General features: G+C 40.8%; 1 protein-coding gene across 8 annotated transcripts in view; it reads right to left on the reverse strand.

Moving 5' to 3' along the window:
• The window catches only part of TENM4 (teneurin transmembrane protein 4), a 1,677,033-nt gene that overhangs the window by 322,465 nt on the left and 1,329,899 nt on the right, over positions 1 to 24,669 (reverse strand). For all 8 annotated transcript variants that reach the window (XM_084535211.1, XM_084535210.1, XM_084535214.1 and 5 more), the window contains 2 exons: positions 13,234 to 13,522; positions 8,490 to 8,759 (listed from right to left, as the gene is read on the reverse strand). In XM_084535211.1, coding sequence (XP_084391337.1) covers positions 8,490 to 8,759; positions 13,234 to 13,456 — 493 coding nt within the window. In that variant the 5' untranslated portion in view covers positions 13,457 to 13,522. The remainder of the gene's footprint in view (positions 1 to 8,489; positions 8,760 to 13,233; positions 13,523 to 24,669) is intronic.

Below are 24,669 nucleotides of genomic sequence, written 5' to 3' on the forward strand. Positions count from 1 at the left end.
CCATGACAAGGCAGTTTAAAGTGGCGAAGGAAAGGACAAAAATTAGCAGCCTAATTGAAAAGAACAGTAAATTCTTACCTGTTAATATAGTTTCTACCTGCTATCAATGAGTTTATGGAGTTTGGACCTTATTTTCCCACTTAATGGCTTCACCATCATCACAATAATAATAACGTGAAATCTGCACACTAACCTGTATTGAACTACAGTTCATTACAGCTGAATCCCATTGTGAAGCGCTTTAATGTCAGCATCCCTTCAGATGCAGATTGCAACAATAAAAAAAATACATTCTTAATGGGACTTATGGAAAAAAAATACATGGAAAGATGTTTTTTTTTTTTTTTTTCTGTAGAAAAAAGCAGACCAGTGATGAGATAGATTATCCCTAAAATCAGTGGGAATCCCTTCACTGAGGAACAAAATCAAGACATTGTTCACTAATGAAGAAAATGAATTATTAAACTCAGATTAATCCTGCCTACCTTCATCCCCTAAAGTGGAAGCATGGATGCTGTTGGTTCCTTCTCTGGTCCCTGGGGCAAGATAGGTGATAACAAAGGGAGATTCAGCTCCTGGGTGCATTGAATCCTGCCTGAGAGACAGTGACATCCCCTTCTTTCCTGCTTTGAAAGGCTGTTTTACACCAAGTGGACAGAGGGTTGATTAAAAGTGGAGGGACATTAAGGGTCTGTTGCCCTAAACCCTATCAATTTATCATCCTGTCAGGGTAAAAGTCTCTGAGACTCCTCTGAAGAAGTAAGGAGGTACCTCACCTTTCCACTTTCAAGAAGCATCTTGGGGCTAATGTTTGAAAAGGACAAAAGAGGACAGAAAATGCAAGGCATTAGGAATCCATCATCAAGGATGTCCGTGGTTAGAAAGTTGGATCACAAGAAAGGAAGACATAACAGCCTTCAAGGGAGCCATTTTTTACTGGAGAATGTAGCATTTGGGATGGTCATATAGCAAAAGTCTCCTTTTTAGGACTAATATTCTTCATAAGAATATTAGTATCTTTACGATTGGAGGACCTGAAGGCACATTCCTTCCCCTGACCTTCACATTTTAAGCCATCATCGGGTCTCTGAATTCTCTAGAAGGCAGCTTCAGTGGGCTGCAATACCCAAGCAATCCCAATGTGATATCAAAATGGGGTATTGCTTGCAAATCCTACCTGGAAAAGAATTTCAAGGAACTGAAACAGGGAAGGGGATTAGTGAAAATCCCTTTCTGAACCTGCTGCTCATTTTTGTAGTTTTCCAGTGTTGTTCCCTATCTTCTACAATTGATGCTGGATCTTTAGTGCTAACGGCTCTGGCTAATTTTTATTTCAAGCTGAAACATCTTGTTAATATTAAGGTTACAACTGATAGGAGGCAAGTGAAAGATGACAGCCAGCAGATGCCTGATCTTGACCTGGTAATTCTAATTTATTCTTGTCTTCTCCTACTCAAAAAGCATAAGGAAAGCTTAAGAAAACAGAGCTCACAGCACATTTCTTTTCTTAAAAATTATTTATTTTGAAGAATGATTTTTTTTCTAAATCTCTTTTCTCCAGAGTCTGAGTATCATATTTATGCCTACACGATTTGCAGAAGAAGCATGTCTGAAGCGCACACTCATTTACTGGAAGTACTTTATAATGCACTATTTAATTCGAAGGAGGGAAAAAAAAAAGATGTTACTGCAACCACGGTAACAATATTAACAACAGAGTGCATGAAGCCTGAAAGGAAATTACTCAGCAAAATGTGGTAATAAAAAGAAAAGTCACCATGGATTATCAACTAGGGTATTAACAAATAATTTGTAATGCTAAGATCACACAATAATTCTGGCACCGCTAATTGCACTGATATATTGAACTGCAATTTGGGCCAGTGGTTTGGGTCAACACGGTTTGGGAAGCAGGGAAGTGAAGGCAAAGAAGACCGAGCAAAACTCCTTCCTGTGCAGACATTCAGAGCTATTTAGGAATACCTTGTAAGGCTCCTAGTAACATGTACAGACAGCATTAGGAAGATAAGCTCCAGACAACCAAAGAGAAAAAGAAATATACACGGAAATAATTACCATTTGCCTAAGGTTCCCCTAGCTATTGTAAAAAAAAAAAAAAAATCTGAAGAGAGAATATTCGGAAAAAGTTAATGAAATTTTGGAGCATGTGGCTTAATGACTGGGACAGCTTTCTGATTTAATAAGAAGCCAAAATGTATACAAGAAACCTGGTGGTGAACAGCATGTTGCACTGTATTTAACCAAGAGTACTGGGATTTACACCTTGCTGGCACTTGGACCATTTTTCCAAAGCAGCACGGTACCACTGTACACCTAGGACCTGATCTACCACTGCTGATAGCAACAGAAATTTTCAAAGGCTTCAGCAAGGTCTGTATCAGGCACCACTGAATAAGTGGAAGAATTAGTTAGGCTTCTTAACTACCCAGGAGAAATAAAATTATATCGTTTCTCTGGTGTTCCTTGCTTGAAGAACTTGTCTTTAATTATTTCCTGCTGTAATGTACCCCTGTGTTTCTAAATATCTTCTATGAGCATTTGTTTCTATCAAGTCCTAATTTCCTATGCAGTTTCTTAAGCACTCCTTCCAGCAGCAATAATGGCTTTAGCAGTGTGGAATCAGAAAGTGTGGTGGTTACCGCAAGAAATGCTCCTTAAATCATGTGTTATGTCAATTAAATGGCCAAGAGTTGGGGCTGCGATGGTAGAATAGGCAGAGCTATCGTGTGAGCTTTCCAGCTTCTGATTGCCAGTGAGTTTCAGTTCTACAAAAGCATATGAGAATTTTCCAGAAAGGCTTTTTTTTTTTTTTTTTTTTTTTTTTTTTTGATGGGAAAGCAAAAATTAACAATAACACATTCACTACCTTTCTAGTCATGTTGGTAAAGCTTGGAGAGCAGGTTTGGATATTGGGCTGGCTGTTTTCTTGACAGCTTTAGAGCTCATTTAAATGCATCTCAGAACGGTAGTGACTAAAAGAAAAATTATTTCTCTCTGTAGGATGTGGGTTCAGCAGTGTAAAATGAATTGGTACTCTTAATCTTGTCACCAAGTGAGTAAGAGTCTCGATAGCTATAGCCACCATACAACTTTTGGGACTGACTGGTGATTTCAGAGGTGACACCAGAGACAAATGGACTTTGCGATTAAACTGTTCTTCCTAAACAGAGGTGACCAACAGATGAGTGGTGGAAATGTTGGGGACAGTGATAATTGCATGGAGTTCATAGGTGAATGAGAGATTTGAGTCCCAGCAATGCCATTTTCACTCCTCTTGCACACATGAAATGCAGGCAGAACTGTTTGCAGCAGCATATGTTTCCTATATATTTTTTGAATTATTAAGATGGAAAGAAGGACCCACAGCACAATTTAGCAGCAAAGGTCTTGCAGACTGAATTTTGGCTTCCAGGGTGGTGAGATTTGGAATTTTAGTTTGTGTCTACTTATCTCTCAGTCTGCTAGATAAGAAAATTCCACATTTCAGCAACAGTTCTGCTGCAATAATTTCTTCATACAATATATCACAACTGAGTATTTAGTTCTATATCATCTCCAGCTCGGTTGAACTGTCTCAAGCCATCTGAAGTTACTCATCCTGTCTGTGAGATCCTTGTGGCCTCTTGATACTGCCCACATTCTTCCCAAGAGGAGATGACGACAGAGAGAAACATCAGCTCCACTCTGCACATGTACAGAGCATTAATCACCGCTGACTTGTCCTGCTAATGAAGAAACCGCTCCCCCTCTCTCCTGCTCCTTCTCACTTTTAACCAACTGCATGCCTTGGTGGAAATTAGCACAAAACCCTGATTAAAAATGAAATTAATCTTGAGATTGCCTCGGCTTCTTTGGAATAGCTGAAAGTTAAATTGTATTTTTTTTTTTTTTTTAATAAAAAAAGGGCAGCAACCCACTTTCAGAAAGACAAATTTTTAAAATATGGTTGACCCAAGTCTAAAGTGTTCCTGAAAGAATTGCCCTGGATAAACCAGTAAGCTCTTTATCACATTGAAGGCAGACAGAAAAGTGTGTGTGTTGCTTTGTTTTGTTCTGGGGGCAGGAAGGAGGTATGGAAATACCAGTATTTTTTGCCCACCTCATGCTCAGAACCATCGGGAGACTGTTAGCATGATTCACAGTGGTTTGGGAGCGCCTAGGATAGGACCTTCCCTATGGAGCAGAAGGAGATATTCAGAGCCAGTTTCATGGGTGCTTACCAACAAACGCTGTCCAACTCTACATCTGGTAAGAGTGTCCTAGACAGTACAAAACCACAAGGTTCTCAAATCCCAGACAGAACAGTCCTGCATGCCCCCTGAAACCAAAGAAAACTTGGCAATGCTACAAACAGGACAAAGGGATGCTCAAGGGGCCAACAGGTGCAACCACTCTGACTGAGGCAGCATCCAATCTGGGGGGTTACCAGCAGCTATGTGTCTGGTTTACTCCTCAAAACTTTTAGAATTGGAGTTCCCCTGACTTCACTGACTACCTCTGCCAGTGCCTACTACTTACAAACCTTTTATGAGAGGATGATCAAGGTGTTTTTGTTCAGCTTGGAGAAGAGATGACTAAAGGGAGGAGTAGTAGCTGTCTTTTAACTATTTTAGGTGTGGGGATATATAGAAGATAAAGGCTGACTGTCCTTGGAAATGCATGGTGAGAGAACAAGAGAGAGTGGACAGTAGAAACTCTGACTACCTCCAAGGAGAAGAGTTGTTCTCATTGAGAATGGTCAACACCAGAGCTGGGACATAGGGGTTGTGGACTGTCCAACCTGGGAGATACCCAAAATGTAACTGGATGAGGTGCTGAGCAACCTGATCTAACCTTAAAGTTAGCCCTGCTGTAAGCACAGCTTCCAACATAAATTATTCTGTGGTTCTGTATTTCTAAGAGGATGTCTTTATGACTAGAAATATTTTGCTTTTGACTGAATTGCTGCAAAATAAGTCATTTTCTGGAAAACTATTGCTGCCTTCTCCTCCATTTTTCTCTTATCTATAGTAAAGAAGCAGAGCAAATCAGAACAAAGCATGTTCAGGGTTGCCTAAGGTGACACCAGTTAAGTTGATGCCAGGCTCAGATCCAAATGACCACCTCAGGAGCTTCTTTTGTTTGAATTAGTCTTGCTGAGAAACCGTGTGAAATAGCACAGGAAAAAAGTTCTCCTAAATTCTTTGCTTAGATATTCAGTACTCAAACACTTCTCTGTGCATGGACCTGAACTGCTGATATGAGTTCACAATTTCAGCTTAGCCTAGGTGATCATGCTGCAAAATAACCCTTTAAGCTTCATTAAGTGGCTGCTACATTAGCAGCACAGAGTGTTTGCATTACTCAGGATGAGGTGTGGTGATTTTGTGGTGATCTAAGCTGTCCCCTCTGTCCCCTTTTTCTGCCAAGTGACCAGCCAGGATGAGCAGAAAACACTGGCCAACCAAGGAGAAGCCACTGGGGCTCTTTGGGTGTGCAGGATCTGAGCTCAGTGCAATGCCAGGGTTGTAACTCAAGCTAAGTTCAGTAAAAACAAACTCCTAACCCAGTAAAAGTATTCAACCTCCTGGAAAGCCTGGGAACAGTTTAGATAAAACATTGCATGGCTTTTCATGCCAGCTGCCTGTGCAAGTGATTTATGGACTGTAATATGCCATGGAACCAGACCACTTCATCGGTTTCCTTAAAGACAGAGAGGGGGATTGTGGCCGCATTTACTGAGCAGCATATCTGTTCCTTCAAGGCATCACCACTCCTCAAATAAAAGCAAACCTGCTTTTTGAGGGAGCCAGACCTCTCTTTTTCTAAGAACAGGGCGAATGTCTTGGTAGAATTGCATTTCGACAGCTTTGGATTTAGAAACATCAGAAGCAAATTCTGATTATTCGTTTTGGATAAATAATGAACAACATAAAAATCGCTGACGTTAACCTTCATTGGAAAAGTTGGTTTAATGGGCCCCATAAAATCTTCTATTGATGGCAGGTTCATAAAGCTCTATATTGACTTCAGCTAAAGGCTATAACTTCTATCAATACTGTCAACAATTAATATTGACTAATAAAGGTATCCTGTAAACTGAGTCATAGCATTATGTTACTTTATGCTGCCATTAGCAAAATTTCATGTCTTCTTGAAAACATTTCTCCTATAAATCTGGGATTTCTCAAAATAGCCCATGTGATAGCTAGCTGCGGAGGGCCCACAGTAACACTGCTTCTGTGCAAAGTGACAGAGCTACCTTTCAATTTGTTAGACAGAATTTCTGCATGTATCCCAGGCTTCACATTCTCCAGCAGCAGGTTTCAGGTTGTGAGGGCTTTGTTTGCAAATGTTTGTCACACCTTTACCTGTGCCAAGAAATTATAAAATAAAGATGTCCGCATTTTATCTGTATACATTGAAGGCTTAAGATTTTGTCCTTAGTACGTGTTTTCCTCTTCTTCTGTAGCTTGTTTTTAGATACATTTATACCCCAATTCATCTGCAGTCCCTACACTGAAATTAGGTGTCTCTCCACAGCTCTGGGCAATTTTTTCTCACCTGAATCTGGTTGATGTCTCTTATCTCCTCCCTTCTTCCCAGGGAAGTCTGTTTCAAGTACGAGCTCAAGCTCTCTAACAGCATGATTTGGGTTGCAATATTTTCCCTTGCATTTTATGTGTTCCACCACCCCGATTTTTTGTCAATACAAACAACACAATTAGATTCTGCACACCATCCCTCTCTAGATTATTTTTATACTACACAGATTTTATATTTTTGACTATGATATAGACTTTCTCATTCAAAATACTCAATACCTTATACTGCAAATGCCAAATAAACTTCTATGTTTGGACAGCACTTAAAATCCTGCAGATATGCTCTCCACCTTGCTGTCTTCCCTTTTCTAATTGCTATGGTAGTTCAACAAATGGTTAGTGTGTCATCGAATTTAAGGGAAGAGGAATTGGAGGTTGTCTCAGTCCTGACATTAGCACTCCTTCCTCTGTTATTAGTTTCACTAAAGCCTTTCAAGGCATGTGCTGTTGCTAATGTGTTGTTGCTAATATAATTTCATTTGTAAGTGATCTGTAGGTACAAAGTTGCATTTGCACATGTAGAGATAGCATTACGGAAACCGGTGAAAAAGATTCCAGTAGCTAATGTAATTCTTCTCTCTTAAGGAAAAAAAAAGGCTAAAATTCTGTGGTTTGCTTCTTAGGAGGCATGGAAAGAAAAATGTATGGGATAGGTTCACAGCTGCTCATACACCACTATATAAAACTGCAGGAGAGGGACATGGAAACAAGGGAACAGGACGCAAGTGCAAGGTGTTTGCTTTGGGGAGCATGCAAATATCCCTCTGTCTTTTGAAGAAAACACAAGGCTAGGAAGTAAAACGCTAAACTCTGGCACTGCATAATCTGCCTGTCCTATTGAGTGAAACCCTGTAAGATACTACACCAAGAAACTTTAAAAAATGTATCATAAAGATATATTTTGAAGAAAATTCTTCTGTACATCCGTTAAATAGAAGGTCGTTTATCTTTGAACTTTGCCTAATATATCATTATCACTGAACAGAAACTTAATAAGATTCCACTGTAATTCTGTTGGAGTTAAACATAAAATCATGTGGGTGGTGTATGTCTCACTGTGTCATGGCTTCCAAAGGAAAAGTTATCATCATTTGTCACTATAATACTGTGGCAAAAAGCATACCGAGAACAAGCAATGCAGTCATTTCACATCAGCTTTCAGAGCTGAGCTCAAGCACCCGATGACTTGTACGCAGCAGCTATATTAAGAAGCAGGCTGTGCCATAATTAAATTAAAGGTGCAAAGGCATATATGGCTGTGTGAACCCCTGGGTCAAGCTGCAATTGAATCAAAATCCTCTCTCCTTCCTACACTGCTTGGCAGAACTGCTGACCAAAAGGTTCGCAGGACTTACAAAAGGCATGCAGGAGTCCCTGCAGCTGGGGATGCAAAGTTACCAAGATAAAAAAATTCGTGACCTTCAGCTTTTATTTCTCACGAAGAAAAAGGCTTCTAAAAATATTTCACCACCGTTTTCCTTCAGAGAGCAGTCAGCTGATTTACATAAATGAAACGGCTCCTGTCAAGGAACCAGCGAGGAAAAGAAGGAAATTATCTGCCCCGAAAATCTGTAGCAAAGATAAGAGCAGCATCAGCCAGGGGAGGGGAGATTTAAATGCTTTTTGTCTGAAAGGTCGCTACAAAAAGCAGGGAAAGTATTACAGCCGCTTAATGATCTCTGTCGCTGTGATAAATAAGTAGGAGCTTCTCCAGCAGTTTATTAACAAACACTCTGTAGGACAGTACAAAAGGCCACGACACGGGGCTATTAGAAGAGTGTTTTCACTGAGTCTGATAAAAAAAAAAATACAACTAGGGAAGATTAAGGTGGAGTGGCAAGAAGTGGCATTGCTGCTCGAGCTCGAGGCTGCCATGGCACTTACCGGTTTCGGTATTCTCGTGCTCTGTGTCGGTGAGGGTGAGGTTGGAGTTGGCCCGGCTCGATAAGCAGGAGCTGCGCCCGGACTTGGTGTTGCGTCCCCAAAGCCTCACAGGGTGCTCGGGTGACATAACCACGTCTGCCTCCGTGTCGGCATCCGAGCCGGTGCTGATGGAGTAGCCGCAGTGAGGCAGCCCGATATCAGTCCGGTACAAAGTCCCATGTGTGGGCGTCACGTCTTCAAGACCCAGCTCTCGCAAGGAGAAGTTGGCTCCTGGGAGAAAACACAGCAGCCTGGTTATTCTTTAATAGGGGAAAGTTTCATCTAGCAGATGTCAAATGGCAGAACCATTCATCTTCTGTCTTCAAATCAGACCCTCCATCATCATAGGAAAGGTTGCCCTGTTTCATGGTGTTGGTTAATGGGACACCAAGTGGCTATACCAAGACCAAAAAACAGCTGGATTCCTGCCTCTGGAACCTAGTCTCTGACTAAAACTCAGGGCTTGCTCAATAAAATCATCACTTTTGAAAGTAAAGAGGGATGGAATACTCTGGGAGAAACAGAAAAAGCAAAATGGGAAATGATTAAAAATATATATGTATACATATATACCTTGCAACTGTACTACAGTAGGAAATTGGAGTGAGTTCTGCTCCTTGAAATCAATGAAATTAAATATTGGAGATTTAAATTTCCTTGGGTGATCTCACTTTCCCCTGGCTGACCACTCTCAACTTGACTCGGTTTAGCCATTCATTCTGACACAGCCACAGTGGAGGTTATTTGGCTGCAAATAGATGCCATTGTTCAGCTGACTAAAAATATAACCTGAAAAATGACTCCTGAGTTCATGTCTCGTTACCTGCTGAGCTTCAAAATCAGACCAAATCGATGTGAAGGAGTCTTCAAATATTAGCACGCTTTGTTCAGAAAGTTGCATGAGAGAGCTGGGGAGAGCAATTAGTGGCTCTATTTTAATACATATTTATTTATTAATGCACTCTTTTATTTTGCAGTCCTGAATGTCTTTAAAGGATTTTGGCCACCTGTGAGTGCCTTTATCTGTACCATGCATTTAACGTGGCACAATGTGCCCCGCTCCTGTTACAGTATGCCTCGGTCAGACGGATTAAGGAACTTTATCTATTAACCGGTAGGAGGCATCAGGCCCTGTACTGTGGCCAGATACCAACACCGCTGATCACAATCAGTCTAGTTGGCTTCCTCGTGCTATTTCAATAAATAAATCCCCTGCAATCAGAAGAGTTGTTGAGCCCAAACCGCCAAGTTCATGTGCAAGCCCCGGACTCAGTTTTAGAGATGTGTTTGTAGCTCAGATGTGTTTCTACAAGCTGGATCTGATCTCCAGGACAGTTCAGTCCCCAGCCTCACTTAGAACAGCAAAGTTCTTATCTATTCATCATTGAAATTCATTCCGCAGGTCTGGGCCTCAGCCTCAAGGTTGTATCCAAAACTGAGTTATGCTTCTCTCCGTGCTCAAAACCACACGAGCATGTGGTTCTCCTCGCGTTTTTATTTGTTGATGTAAAATATCACATGGTGGAAAACATGAATCCAATAGAAACAGTCAGATTTCTACTTTTCCAGAGTCTGGTTTCATGCTTGTGGAAACACTCTGGCTTGTCCTCGTGCCCTGCTGTGCGGGGAAGGGTTCACATTATAGCACACGTGCACAGAATGATCAGCTGCTCTTTTACCGTGCTTTTTTCATTCCAGTGACTTTGCATCTCATAGGGAATGGAGAGAAGGAGATGTTTGATTGCAAAGTGAATAACGGGACTGGACAACATTTCAACATAAAGTTTGGTAAAGGAACTGCTTGACGTCAGGAGGAAACAACCACGGTTCAGCTGATTATGGATCTACAGCTGATAACACTTAAAACTGTATAAAGCATTCATGAACTTCACACGTTCTTAATTGACCAAAACAGATTAAAGCTTTCAGACAGAGTGGACAGATGAAGATGCTTGGGGCTCACACATCCGTTGAACCCTGTAGCCTTGCTTGGGGAGCATAGTGCAAGCTTGTGGCAGATTAATCCATTTAACTTGGCTGCAAAACAAGTCTGAGGGAGCATCCTCTACCACTCCACAGCATGAAGTAACAAATGAACTTGACCTAAATTACAAAAGCAAAGAACTAGTAAATCCCTAGAGACCTTACTCTTCCAGTTTTGACTTTTGGGCAAAGCTGGGATAGTTTTCAAATCTTCCTATGTGGAGAACTGGAGTACAGCATGTTTTGTTTTTGCTTGCACATTTGAGTCACCAGTGGTGACTTCCACCTTCCCCTGCAACAAGCCACACTCCACATCACCCAACACATCAACATGCAGCGTGACTGATACTCTCCAGTAACAGCAGCTCATAAATTATGAAAAATGACTGCTACAATTAACTGAAAATCAAATTTATTTGCAATAAACAGCAGGAGATGCATCGATTTTCATATTCTATGCTCACTGTTGCCTTTTAAGCTGGAAGAACTCAAGTCAATAAAAGGAAGATAATAAATATCTGAGACTTTTTAATTCAGATCTGGTCTATTTTTTCTTGTGCTGACTTGCACGTTTGCTGGCACTCACACTCTAGCTAAAACCATTTAAATGCTGACTTGTTTATTTACTGAATTTATTTGGTCAATTTGAAATGTTTCCCTCCTCTGTCTTCCAAACCAATGCAGGAGAGAAATTCACTTTGCTTTGTTGATGTCGTGCAAGCTAATAAGGCTTGGTTTCAGTTGGCATTAGCCCAAGAAGCACCACAAAGTGAGGTCCATTTATGGCTTTCTGCCAGTGGAAAATGTGGCACAGAAAGTCCAGAGTAATTGTTATCATTCTTCAGAACAGTTTGGGGACTCTCAGGAGAAACTGGGAGAAAATTATAAAATGAAAAACCTGTGGGTGATATATCAGAAGTAGAACCAGCCCCCTGATGTGGTTAACCTTAACCTCTCAATCAATTTCAGCCACTTATACCAATAGTTTTTAGCATTTTTCAGTATCCTACATTTTTTTTTTTTTTTTTCCTAGGGAATTATGAGTGTCTGTATAGCAAATTTATACTCCCTGTCAATAGACTGGCTTTTCTTATTTCTCTTTTGTGGACTTCTTAGGAGAAGTCCATAGACCTGTGTGGCCTCATAGACCCTCAGGTTGAAAACCGCTGACCTATACTAATTCACATCTACCCTGCATGGCAAATATATTGTATGAAGTGAGCAAACTCAATGACCTAGAAGGTTTCCTTTTCTTTATAACTTCTTAGATTCCTTAGAGAGGATGAAGTACTTCAGAGTTGCTAAGAGGGAAACTCTTTTTATGACTGCAAACTATTACTTACAACACCTACTGCCCCTTTTGTTAATTATTGCCTGCTGCAACTTTCCTGAAATACAAATACCAAGACTATGTGCCCTAAGAGACTTCTGCAAGTCATTTTCCTTGGGAATGCCTTAAAGATGAGTTTTGCACCAAAACCACAACTGCATGGTGTTTGAAGAGTGAAATTAAGCAGTCCCCAAGTTAAACTGGTGCAGTTGTATGCATTCCCTTTGGAGAATCAGCTTCTCTAAACAGCAGTGGGTGCGCTCAGAACAGTCAGAGTCAGCTCTTTTATGTCCATTGTCTGAAATGCTGCCTATTCCATTCGACTTGCTCTGCCATTTTATGCTCTTCTCGATGGACTTCTAAAAATAATTTATGTGAAACCCTGCTTGGTTTCTGAACTAAGTTACTCGTGTCTCTACAGAAAAATGAAAATGAGACTATGAGATTATAGCAACAGACAGAAATCTACCTCACTTAGGCAACAACAGCATCAAAAATGTAACTGCACCTGACTTCAGGCTAGCAATAAAAAGGAAAATATCTGGAATGTCAGTTAGGACTCCGGAGCCCACGTTGACCCATATTTACTAAATGGAGTCCTAAAAGTGTCTCTTTGCCACCCTTTTAATACTACAGCTTGTCCCTGTCTCAAACCCATAGCCTGCAGGCCATGTACAACGTCAAGGATGTTTCAGGCCATCTATAGTTCCTCCAGGCTTCTTAGGTTTTACTGTAGCCCTGATGGACAGTGTGACAGTAGTATTCTTCCTTGATTATCTTCTGCCTTGGGATCTTTGTTGACTTCATGACAGAGCAGGCACATGACAAAGAAAAAAGGACACCTGAGCAGTCAGAGGCTTCAGAATTATAGACCAATTGAGGAAGGGACCTCTGGAGGTCATCTGGTCCAAGGGCCCTGCTCAAGCAGGAACACCTAGAGCAGGTTGCTAAGAAACTTCCAGGACTTTTCATGCAACACCAGTATATATGGAGATGGATTGCGCAGCATGTGCCCACTGTGCCTGGTTTCACACTGGGAAGCATCAATGGGCTGTTGCAGATGCACACAACACATACAAGACAGACTTCAACTTTCTTTTAGAACGTGGGATAAAAGTAATACCTCTCTGTACTCCCAACACTCGTAATTAGAGAATGTCTTTTAGTTGATGCTAATGAACACAGGCTAGTGGTATCCCACTTAAAGTCATCAGTTTGCATACATCCCACAACTGTACAAAATGATGACGATGTTCCTTGCCAGTCTCTTTCACTATATCTTGTTTTCAGCCTCAGAGTCCTTCAAAAGCAGCTCCCTATCCACCCCAAGCTCTCAGCACCGAGTTGTTTAACTCTCACTGCTTACAGAAGCTCCTGCTGAGATGTGCTCACCTGCTCTGCAGAATTCATCAGCCTCCTGGTGCACCATGTCTTTGACCCGATTGCTGTAGGTCAACCTGGAGTCTTGATCATAAGCCTTCAGGGTCTCGCTGGAGCTGTAGGACTTCTGGGGAACCTTGCTGTCCTCACTCTCTGCTGAGGAACTGGTGTAGCGGCGCTCGGTATCGCGGCGCCGAGTCAGAGATCGATACGGTTTCCTTTCTTTTACATCCATGGCACTCTCGTCTGAGTATCCAACATTAAAATAATGACGTCCGTGTAGTGGTCAGAATGGAATAATCTGAAAGAGAGAATGAAAGAAATAGTACCTAGGCTTGTGCCTTTGGGCACCAGAAGGCTAATTTGCCTTTTTTATACATTCTTGCACTGAACAAAAGAGAGGTTACTTAATGGACTGCAGGAAAACCCTCCTAGAGCAATTACTGATGGGAAGAAAGTCTCAATTATGCGTGACTCAGAACTTTACTAATTACAATGGCTAACGGGATACATGCACGCAGCAACCTGCATCTGTCCAAACTGGGCTTGAACTTGTGGATTTCAAACTGATTGTGATTTTCTGTGTCTTATTTCCACAGGAAGTGACTAAGACACCTCCTGGAGGCACGTCTTATGTACAACAGTCACCTAATTTGTGGGAAATCAGGCCATGCTGAAATGTCTCTATTTGGGCATGTGGAAGACTTTGGAAAATGCTGTCCTATGCTTTTAAAAGTGTTTTGGTATATCACAAGTACAAACATGAGTTTTTTAGGAATATAAAAAGAATGAGAGACTGTGTAAGAAAGCAAGTAGGAAGAGAGAGAGAGGGGAAAGAAAAATGAAGGGATAATACGGATGCAAATAAGATGAAAATATCTTTGTATTCAGATAGCTCCTTTTTACCCAGCTAGAAACATATTAGAACTTAGCAGAGTTGAGAAAGTGCAAACAAATGTTACATGCTCTCCTTCATGTAACAGCATGGCCTGGTATATTTGTCTGTGGAAAACCAGTGGTATACACACCGGAATGAAAGCACGTCTGCACACAGAGAAAATTGATATAAAATATATATATCATATGTACATATATATAAGTATTAAAAGTACGTTTGTCAAAATAATTAATAAATTGTCTTTCCACTTTAAGTTTATTAAATGCAACAGAACAGAAACACTGAATAAAAAAAGCTCAGTGATTTGCAGTGAGACGGTAAAATACATTCTTGAATTCTTGAATACCTAAACTGGTTTACAGGGAAAATACTGAGAAAACCCACAAACCAAGCATTATTATTTTATTTATTTATTTATTGCAAATCTGCAATTACAGGCTGGATTTCTTGGGAGCTGAGCCCTCCTGACGGCAAAACAACAGGAGCTGTGTCTTGGAATGCCACACCAGAATATGGTTGTTTACTATAGCACTTAAAAACAGAGAGGAAAAGGAATTGAAAATACCTATCAGTCCTCAGTCTTTTTCATACCAAGTAAGTATGGAAATACACTGGCAAAGAATTAATCACATTCCACTGGTGTTTCTGTCTTGAAAAGCTAAATCCTGAACGTGCTGATGAAATCTTGATCCTCTTCACTTCTTAGAGCCCAGACTTGTTTTGGATGCTATACCTGGGATTTGTGCTGCAGCACAACAGAGCTACAACACAGCTGTAAAGGTGAGATGTGTTGGGAGTTTTACAGGTTGGTTTAGAGGCATGTGGTGTAACACAGCATTTGTGGTGCTCCAAAAGCCTGTGAGGAATGGAAGACCCTAACAATCCACAATACCCTACAATTCATAATAGTAATGCAGGGGCTTGAAGGCAGCATTTTATTACAAATTTCTCACTCACTGAGCTGTCTGGTGCAGTCATAATTAAGTGTATTCTCTAAGTATTCTAAGCTGATGAGGGACTGCAGGAGGGAGTCTCTGCCTTTCTTCTCAGCGCTGCTGAGGCCGCCCCTGGGGTGCTGTGCCCAGCGCTGGGTCCCCCAGCACCAGCTAGAGCTGGGCACCCTGGGGAGAGCCCAGCGCAGGGTCCCCGAGGTGCCGAAGGGCCTGGAGCACCATGAGGAGAGGCTGCAAGAGCTGGGGCTGCTGGGCCTGGAGCAGAGGAGGCTCCAGGGGCTGCCAGCCATGGCCATCAGCACTGCCGGGAGGTGCCGAGAGGCCAGAGCCAGGCTCTGCTCAGGGGTGCCCAGGGCCAGGCCCAGAGGCCCCGGGCCCAGCCTGGAGCCCAGGAGGTGCCCTCTGCCCCTCAGGAAGCACTGCTGGGCTGGGCGGGTGCCGGAGCCCTGGCACAGGCTGCCCAGAGAGGGGCTGGGGGCTCCTCCTTGGGGATCTCCAGCAGCCGCCTGGACGTGGGGCTGGGCCCCCTGCTTGGGGTGGCCCTGCTGGAGCAGGGCTGGCACCACAGGGACCCGCAGCTGCCTGACACCACCAGCCACTCAAGAATCCCATGAAGAAAAGGCTGTGGGATGGCCATGAGATATACACTTGCAGCTGGGCAGAGAAAAAGACAGTCCTGCTCTTGTTTCTGCAACACTGACTTTCCCAAGACTGCTCACTGGGTTTTGTCCCTTTAACCTCCAAAAGGAACTTTGCAATGACAGAACCAAATTCTGACAACTTGTGTAGTTTCTGTTGCACTCTTCTCAGAAATTAAGACACTACTTCAAAAACAAAAATCCACTGAATTCTCTACCAGCCTATTCCAGTGATGGCAGCAGACCAAGTTCACACATCCTATTTGTCAGCAAAGCACAGAGAACCTATTGAACACGAATGGAGGATTGGGAGTGTATGCCATAAATGAGCTTTACTCAAGTCATCCGCAGAGCTTCTGAGTACCGCTTTGATTTTAAACATGTGTTTAAACCCACCAAATTCACTGACCTATTTTCATTCATGAACTGTGTACATTCAATACAGTGAGTGCAAATGGGATTCCTCACTGCCCAAAATTTATGCACATTAAGCATTTTGCTGAATAAGGGCTTGCGAGATGGAAAGACTTCAGACTGAATGAAGAAGAAACAGTCTTCTAAGGACTTGCTTAATATAGTAATAGTGTTTAAGAGGTCTACCAAATAAAAGTAGCCATTTTGCTGTATTGAATTAAGTGTATTGGTACTTAATTAAAAAATGTAAATAGAATAGAACATCTTACTGCTCTTCATTACACTATCTTCCTCCCTTAAAAAACAAAGCTTTTTTTTGTTTGGAAAAATGTGACTTTTTTTTTTTTTTCTTTTCAATTGTTATTGAATAGGTTTAGCTCCTTTATACTACCTCTGTTTGTGTGAAATCCTCAAAAGGACCAGGTTTGTTATACCTTTCAATAAAACACTTTAAAACAGGCTCCTTCACAAGGACGCTGTAGTAAGAGCTGTTATAACGAACACTGACATTGTGGTTTATTGTCATGAGGGCTGGAGATAGCAAAATTTGAGCAAGAAAAGCTGTTACTGAATTCTACAAAAAAGAAATGAGGAAAGGGGGCTTCTATCTGCTCATGAGTATTGCAGTAATTCTTATGAAGGGCCAGTCATTTATAAACCCACTAGCAGGAGAAGCACACGTGCCAAGAAAACCTTTCTGCACAGTTAGAGCCACAAGGTACAAACAGGGTCTGTAATTACCATTAGTAACCTTGCAACTTAGGAAATGGCCAAAAAAACATCAGGAAATTGACTGAATTCCCACCAGATGAAGGTTTTTCTTTTCGTAAAGAAAGGTGCTGAAAAACTGAAATTCCTCCTACAGTTCATCAAAAATAGCCCTGTAAATTTGCACCATTCACATACACATTCCTCTATAACAGTGCTTCAATTCCCAATTCATTCATGTCTTTATAAATTTAACTCTCCTCAGCCCTTTCTTTCTCTCCCTCTTGCTGTTTGTAAGAAGACTGGAAAGGTCACCACCAAAACACGTTAGGTCTTTTTTCTTTCTTTCTTTCTTTCTTTCTTTCTTTCTTTCTTTCTTTCTTTCTTTCTTTCTTTCTTTCTTTCTTTCTTTCTTTCTTTCTTTCTTTCTTTCTTTCTTTCTCTCTCTCTCTCTCTCTCTCTCTCTCTTCCTTTCTTTCTCTTTCTTTCTCTCTCTCTTTCTCTCTTTCTCTCTTTCTCTCTTTCTCTCTTTCTCTCTTTCTCTCTCTCTTTCTCTCGTTCTCTCTTTCTTTCTCTCTTTCTTTCTCTCTTTCTCTCTTTCTCTCTGTTGCATTTCACTGACTTAAGTAAGTTTCCAGCACCTCTCCATGGACATCCAATTCTCGTCATCTCCTTTTTATGGCCAAATTCCCAGATGGTTAAGATACCTTGTCTTCAATGCAGTTGTGTCGGCAGGGAATCTGCCTCACAGTGCTTCTCTGATAGATTATTATTTTTTATCTGCTACTCCTCGTGTCTTGATTTTGCTTCTGCTAAGATTTCATCCATGCCATCAACACTTCACATTTTTTTGTGATTTCTCTGGCACACAGTGCATAGAAAGAATCACACTCATCTCAGTTACATACTCAACCACCCGTTTCTTTCAGTTTCTAGCTCACAATTGCTCCTCATAATTCTAAAGTCTTTCATAAACTTGCTGGACCAACCCCCCCCCCCCCAAAAAAAAAACAAAAAAACACAACAAAACAAAACAAAACAAAAAACAGCTTCTAGTACTGTCCTTTCCATTCCTTCAATCCTGGTCCTTCCATAAAAGCACAAAACCCTTCTGCTCTAAACTGTTTCTATTTGGAAAGGACTTTCTTGTCCTATGATGCAATGCTTCTGTCTCAGTTTAATTTTTTCATCATCTTGCTCTTTGCATATCTTCCCCCCCCCCCCCCCTTCTTTTCCTCCAGGACAATTAATGGCAATAACCATTCTTATTTTTGACAGCCTTCTGAGTGTACAATACCAGCTGGACTGCAAGCTGATTTGGAAATAGTGTTCACAACGGAAGCATCCTTCAGGCTTTACTTACTCAACTCAGAAAGTTCCACTGACCCCAGCAACGGTTAGTCACATACTAAAGCCTGTAAAATCAGACTCCTCGACAGAGTTATATTTTGCAGAGGTGTGAGGCTCTTCTCACATCTGTGCATATGTGTTGAGAAGCAGAACAAAAACCTGAGCTTTCTAGTTCTGGTGCAGTAAGCGCACTGCTTATTTGCAGCTGTTTTTATTTTGCTTTTGCTCTGGTTGGCTCCTAAATAATCCTTTTTATTATGTTTTATCCTTTATATCTATCCTCCTCATTCTCGGTTCTGTTGCTTTTTGTTGCTCTTTGGAGCTTTGATTAACCACACCGGCTTTGTGCTGCAGAATTGCACTCAATGAATGGCAAGGGGAATGATTTATTTTCTGAGTCACCACTCAAAAGACAAACTTCCATCAATCAAAATCCAGACAAGAGAGTGTGACACCACAAAGCGATATGCTAGGAGGCGCTTACAGCAGAAGGGACAGGTGGTCTTTGATAGCTGACTTACATTGCAGGTCACTAATCACAGAGATTAGCAGCAAGGTGATAGACAGCGCCTGTTCAAGAAGGCAGCATGTCATATCATCCAATTTTCTGTCAAAATGTGAGTGTTTAAGTGGTAGAGATAGCTTTATGTGTTTCCTATATAGTTATGGCAACAGGGTGATGAGAAAGCTGGAAGAGTGAAATATCTCGTCTTCATGAAAACGTGAGCATGAATTCTGGTGGGTTGATTTCGTACACCTTTGCTCTGGGTGAAGAAAGGTTTTCTTCTGCAAAACTGCTTATGCTAAAATGTCATCATCTTACTCAGCAGGGTCTGCTTTTTTGTCTTTTTCAAAGTAGGTGTTCTCATTCCACTGCTTTGGGCATTTTCCCCCCTATTTTTTAATGCTGCTGTCCTTTGTAGAATGGGCACAGCCACAGAATGCTGAGTAGCATGCTGGATTTTATTTTCCTTCCTTTGGGCTCCACAAAGCAAATCGTTAACTAAGACCCAATGCTGGTAAGTAGCAAACAAGCATCCTTTTCTTCCTTTTATAGAGGAAGGGATGAGGCATGGGCAGGCAGAGTAACTTGCTTAGGGTGGCACAAGAAGAAAGCAACAGAGCTGAGAGCAGACTCTTGATGTCCCAGGCAGACTGATATTCAGCCTTGGACTTTTTGAGAAACGAGTCACATAAGCACAGCAGAATACTTAACTTAAAAATCTTTCCCAATGCATGTCTGAAATCTTTGTGTGTGAAGAGTAGTATGAACCTCAGGTATTATTAACAAGATGCTCTTTCATGTTTGGATAGTGCCCTTCAGTCAGAAAAGCTGTGGAGCATATACAACTACAGCTATGTCTGACCAGTGAAATCCCACAGTGAATGATAAAATCACCACTCAGAGTCAGGAGAGAGAGAGTTTTTCACACAAACACCAAGAGATATTGGGGTCAAACCAGCCATGGTATTTGGGAAGCTCACTCCAACTCAGGATTTTAGGCTGCAACTGCAGATGTTGGGAGTTCAGATGTTTAAGTGACTTTGTGGCTGTTGTTATTAACCTCCAAAAAGAAGTTAAATTATCACTTGATATTTGACATCTTTCTGAAACAACTCAGTCCACTGTGACAGTCCTCACTGCACTTCTGTGAGGATGCCTGGTACTGGGCTACATATTCTGGTCTCATGATGCAAGATGATGGACTTGTGAAATATTATTTGGCCATTTCCATTTGACCAAAAAAATCTGTGATTTTTTTCTGCCTGCCATTCCACAGCTGGTCTGAAGCACAAAGCCAGCATAAACGTAGTGTTGAATGTTCTGATGTATTCAGCAGATATTTGGGCATGTACTTAGGAATGATTCAAATCAAATTTGTATTGCCAGGTGATCAGAGGCCGCAATGATCTGATCTTAGCAAATACACAACCATGGCTTAAACTGCGTGATGCTATTTACGAGGTTTCTGGGAGATTCTTCTATAACATAAAAGACTCCTGTGTTTTTTATTAAACTTTAAGCTTCAGATTTATAATAGAGGTTTGAATCCCAGAAGGTCTTTGTAGGAAATAAATTAAGCTGTAGGTATAACATCCTCTCACATTTTTGGCAAAGACTTTGGAAAGAAGCAGGCACAAGAGGGAATAATGAAAAGTTGAGTTAACTCTTCTTGGCTTGAACCCAGTGCTTGAAGAAAGTAACAAAACCTCCCTTTTCTGGTCACAACCACTAAGCCTTTCTTCTACTGGTATGGGACTTGCTAGGCAATTGGTTACATCCTGTCCAAAAGATGTGGTTTGTGACCTTTCCATAAATAAATCTAAAACTGCAGTGAGTTGGAGGTCCAGAAAAGCTTGAAACAGTAGTGGACATTTGAAGTATTGTGGGAAAGCACGAAGGGGCTGGAATGCAATTATCCTAATTATTTCCGTTTTGCAGACCCCAAAGTTTCCCCTCATGGGTTGCAGCTTTTAGCCTGTGTTAGGGCAAGATTTTGGGGCCAGAAGTTAAAAATATTTTCAATTAGATAATGTGTACAGCTATTTAAATACTAAATGCCAGAAGAGCCAGCCTGCCAATGTAGACTGAATCAGGTTCCATCTGTGAATTTTTCCTCGCTCACCAAGTCAGCCTCAAGCACTGGGTGTGCGATGTGCCAGACATCTACAAGCTGGGTGAAACCAGCCAGCATGTCAGCGTGTTCCAGAGTGAAAAAGAGCTGGTGACATCAAATGCAGGAGTGACACCTCCATCGCAGGTAGTCACTGAATGAATCTCAATAAAGAACACCCTAGTCCTTCCTCCCATTCTTCCTTCATCAGCCACCATCTGCTGATTTGGGCTCTTAAATGTCCTGTAATACAGGAGATTTAAGTCATTAATCTGAATCAGACTGGACAAGGTCTTGAGTGAATCTCAAATATCCCAAGTGAAGGCTTGAAGCACAAGTTTCCTGAATCTGTTTGGAGGAGTCTTTTATTTTTCCTCCAAATTGTAAAAACAGTCTAAGGTATTTGTTGTTGTTGTTGTTTCATTTTTCTGAAAAACAAAATAAAACAGTAACAACAACAAAAAAAACAGAATGTATTTGATAATCTCTAGTCATCTCCTAGATAACAAGAAAAGATTGGTGGGAGGCTCATTCAGGGTGATGAAAAGGCTTCTCTGAGGAAAGCTTTGTATCTAATTCTTAGAGGTCTTGTGTGGCCTACAGGAAATTTTTGTTATAAAATGGTGACCCATGTGGAAGTGTAGCAAGAAGCCCAGGACAAGTCCCATTCACAGTCTGTCATTCAACCTCTTCTCCCACTATTTTGTAAGGGAATACTAACACAGATATATTCTTTCTATAACCTTCTCCTTCATAAATTGTATATGGAAAACACACAACTTTATTATCTAAGGACTCTATGCAACCATAGGCAATGTATGTGTTTCTGTGAACTTCTGGGGAAAAAAGGACGAAATAAAGGCTCTTGTCTGCATATAGATACACAAAGCAAAACTAGTCATCTTAGTAGGGCATCAGAGACCAACTGAACTCTCTTTACACACTAGAACCTCTTACAGGACTATGCATTAACTGATCAAATGGGTGATGATACTTAACTCCTTGCCTATGGCGTATTGTGTAGTAGTGTCTCAGATTTGACCATCCTGTGAAGAACTCCCAAAATAATGCTCAGGAGAATGGTTAAAATGAGTGACAGCAAAGGGACATCAAGACCTGTATCCTGTCTCCCAGTGGTGGGTTTTTGGAAAAGCAAAAAAGGAAAGTGGTTAAGAAGGGCGTTTTAAGCAATAAGCTTGGTCCTTCCTCTCAATATACTCCCAGGAGTCTGGGGCTCAGCAAATTTCTTAGCTTGACCACTGGGTTTGACAGTTCTTCATTGACCTGTTCTCTGAGAATTTGTCTAATCCCATTTGACACTTAAACACTTTTGGCCTTTGCAACATCCTGTAAGTAGTCCTACAATGTAATTACGTGTTGTGTGAAAAAGCACTTCCTTTTGTCTCCTTTAAACTCTCTGCCTGATGTGTACAGGTCCTGTCTCTTCTATGGGGATATTGATGAGCCCACAGCCCTTTCAATAAGAGCAAGGCTTTGAACTCATATCCACCCTCAAAATTACCTTATTTATCATTAATATGCTTTAATTCTGCTCTCATAGAAGAGAACTGGATGAGGTCTGGGACTCTTAGGAAAGAAAGCGTCTGCCTTTCCTCCCTGTAGTCTCCACTAAAAATATTGCCTCTAAATACATTGACACTATCAAGAGTGCTCACTGCAGGAAACATAAGAAAGAGAAAACAGTTGGCTGATAAAGTTTAAAGTATAAACCTTGTCATATATCTGTATCACTGGGTGTAAGGAACATGCTGGTGTGTACCAGGTATTTAAAACAGAATTCAGAGCACATCTCCCGTTCTACACCCTTTGGATGCAGCTGGGTGTCTGAGTGGCTCACAGGGGGACAGCTGTAGTTGAAAAAGAGGTGTCATGTAAAACTTGCAATATCTGAATTCTATTTTTATTTTTATATTGGGCCTTGGCTATAAAAATAATGAAATAATAATATAATAATAACAAAATAATGCTGGAAATGCTTTTAATACTGCAATCAAATGGCCAGACATATAACAAGGTCAAGTGAGTTTGGAGGAATAAACTCAAAAGTATGCTCAAAAAGCATTTTTTCCTATTTATTAACACTATTTATGTAAATAAATGACACTATTTGTGTAAACAATTTGCAGAATGCTACTATAACAGGGAAACTCTCACCTAAACAGACAGGACAAACAACAGAAGGAAAAGTAAATACTGCTATCCCTCTTCTGCAGGCAAAAGCAAGTATCTTGCTTGGGTTACAAGATCCAAGTAACTAGCATCCAAGACTCCTGCAGGATTAGTCACAAGGCCAACGTGTCCTTGCCTTGCTACAGTATCATGTGTAAAATTGTCCCTGATCTTGTCTCAGATGCTGTGTTACTGGGTAATCTCTCCTTGCTTTCCTTCAGTGAGGAAGGAAATAAACCTGTTTTCTTTTTCTGATAAAATCCCCTGAAGAACCCAACTTCAAACTAAGTTTATTAAAATATGAATTATCTGTAAAAAGACCACAAAGACCCATGAATTGATTTCTGATTTTCTATGGACTTATTTTAGGACTTCTCTGCAAGATAATCAGAGTGCATTGAAAGATGTTAGGGATTGATTAATCAGTGTCCTACTGTGTCCAAAGCTTAACTTTAAATTACACATCAAGCTTATGCAGTAGGCAGTATATTTTCCTTAGGTGAAATGTCTGTGGGGGGGAAATAAAGAGATAAAAAATAATAAATTAGAAAAGAATCTCTTTAGTTTTTATTTTATTATTTTATTTTATTTTGTTTTGTTTTGTTTTACTTTATTTTATTATTTTATTTTATTAGACAAGGGGCTCCCTTACTGGAATAGCAAAGTGGGGAATCCCTCAAAGGGATTTAAAGAAGAAACAATCCATGTTACAATGTGAGAATCCAATATCCCCACAAATCACATACTACTCTCTAGCAAAAGGACTCACACCCGATTGCTTGGCTGCAGCTCAGAGCTAAAATGAACCTGCAAAACAGACCTCCATGGACTCGTCTAGACATACAAATGCTGAAGGACAACACAATGTTTAGGTTGGAAATTTGGAGACATTTATTTTCAGAAAGAGCAATCAGACATTGGGATGGGTTGCCCAGGGAGGTGGTGGAGTCCCCGTCCCTGGGGGTGTTCAAGGAGAGGTTGGACGTGGTGCTTGGGGACAGGGCTTGGTGGTGACATTGGTGGTAGGGGGACGGTTGGACCAGATGATCTCGGAGGGTTTTTCCAACCTTAATGATTCTGAGATTCTATGTATTAAGGAGGGTAAGATAATTGATACTGTGGCTCAGGTAACAGTATAAAATATTGCATTTATATTATCCTTGCAAAATTCTGCTTTCCTACATTTGCCCAAATATATCAGAATAATATCAAGGTTTAATTTTATTTATTTCTGTTTTCTTAACACTATGGCAAATAATCAGAAGATAAAATTTACAATCTGATTTTGTGCTTCAATTGTAAATCTACATGACAGAGTGAACAGACTTTCCTAAGATGTAGAATTTGTCTCACCCAAATTTAGACATCTATTCTGCAAATACCTGCAACCAAACTCATTATGTTTGATTCATTTTATAATTAATGAAGGGGAAAAAAAAAGGCATTTCTAGGGCAAGATTCATAAAAAAAGATGTTACACATTTGTTACAAGTATAGAAGAATTTTGACCCAGAAGTGACGCTGTCCCTCTATTGGCTACTGAGAGACCCTAGATTGGCTCATTTGGGAGTAAGAGTCCAAATCTAGTTGAAATAATAACACAGTAGTGTTGTTTCGTTCAATTATGATTTTGCGTGGCTGTTATTTCTTAAGGATTTAGCCATTCAAGTAGGTCCTTGCAC

Source organism: Aythya ferina, assembly GCF_964211825.1.
Source record: "Aythya ferina genome assembly, chromosome: 1".
NCBI lineage: Eukaryota > Metazoa > Chordata > Aves > Anseriformes > Anatidae > Aythya > Aythya ferina.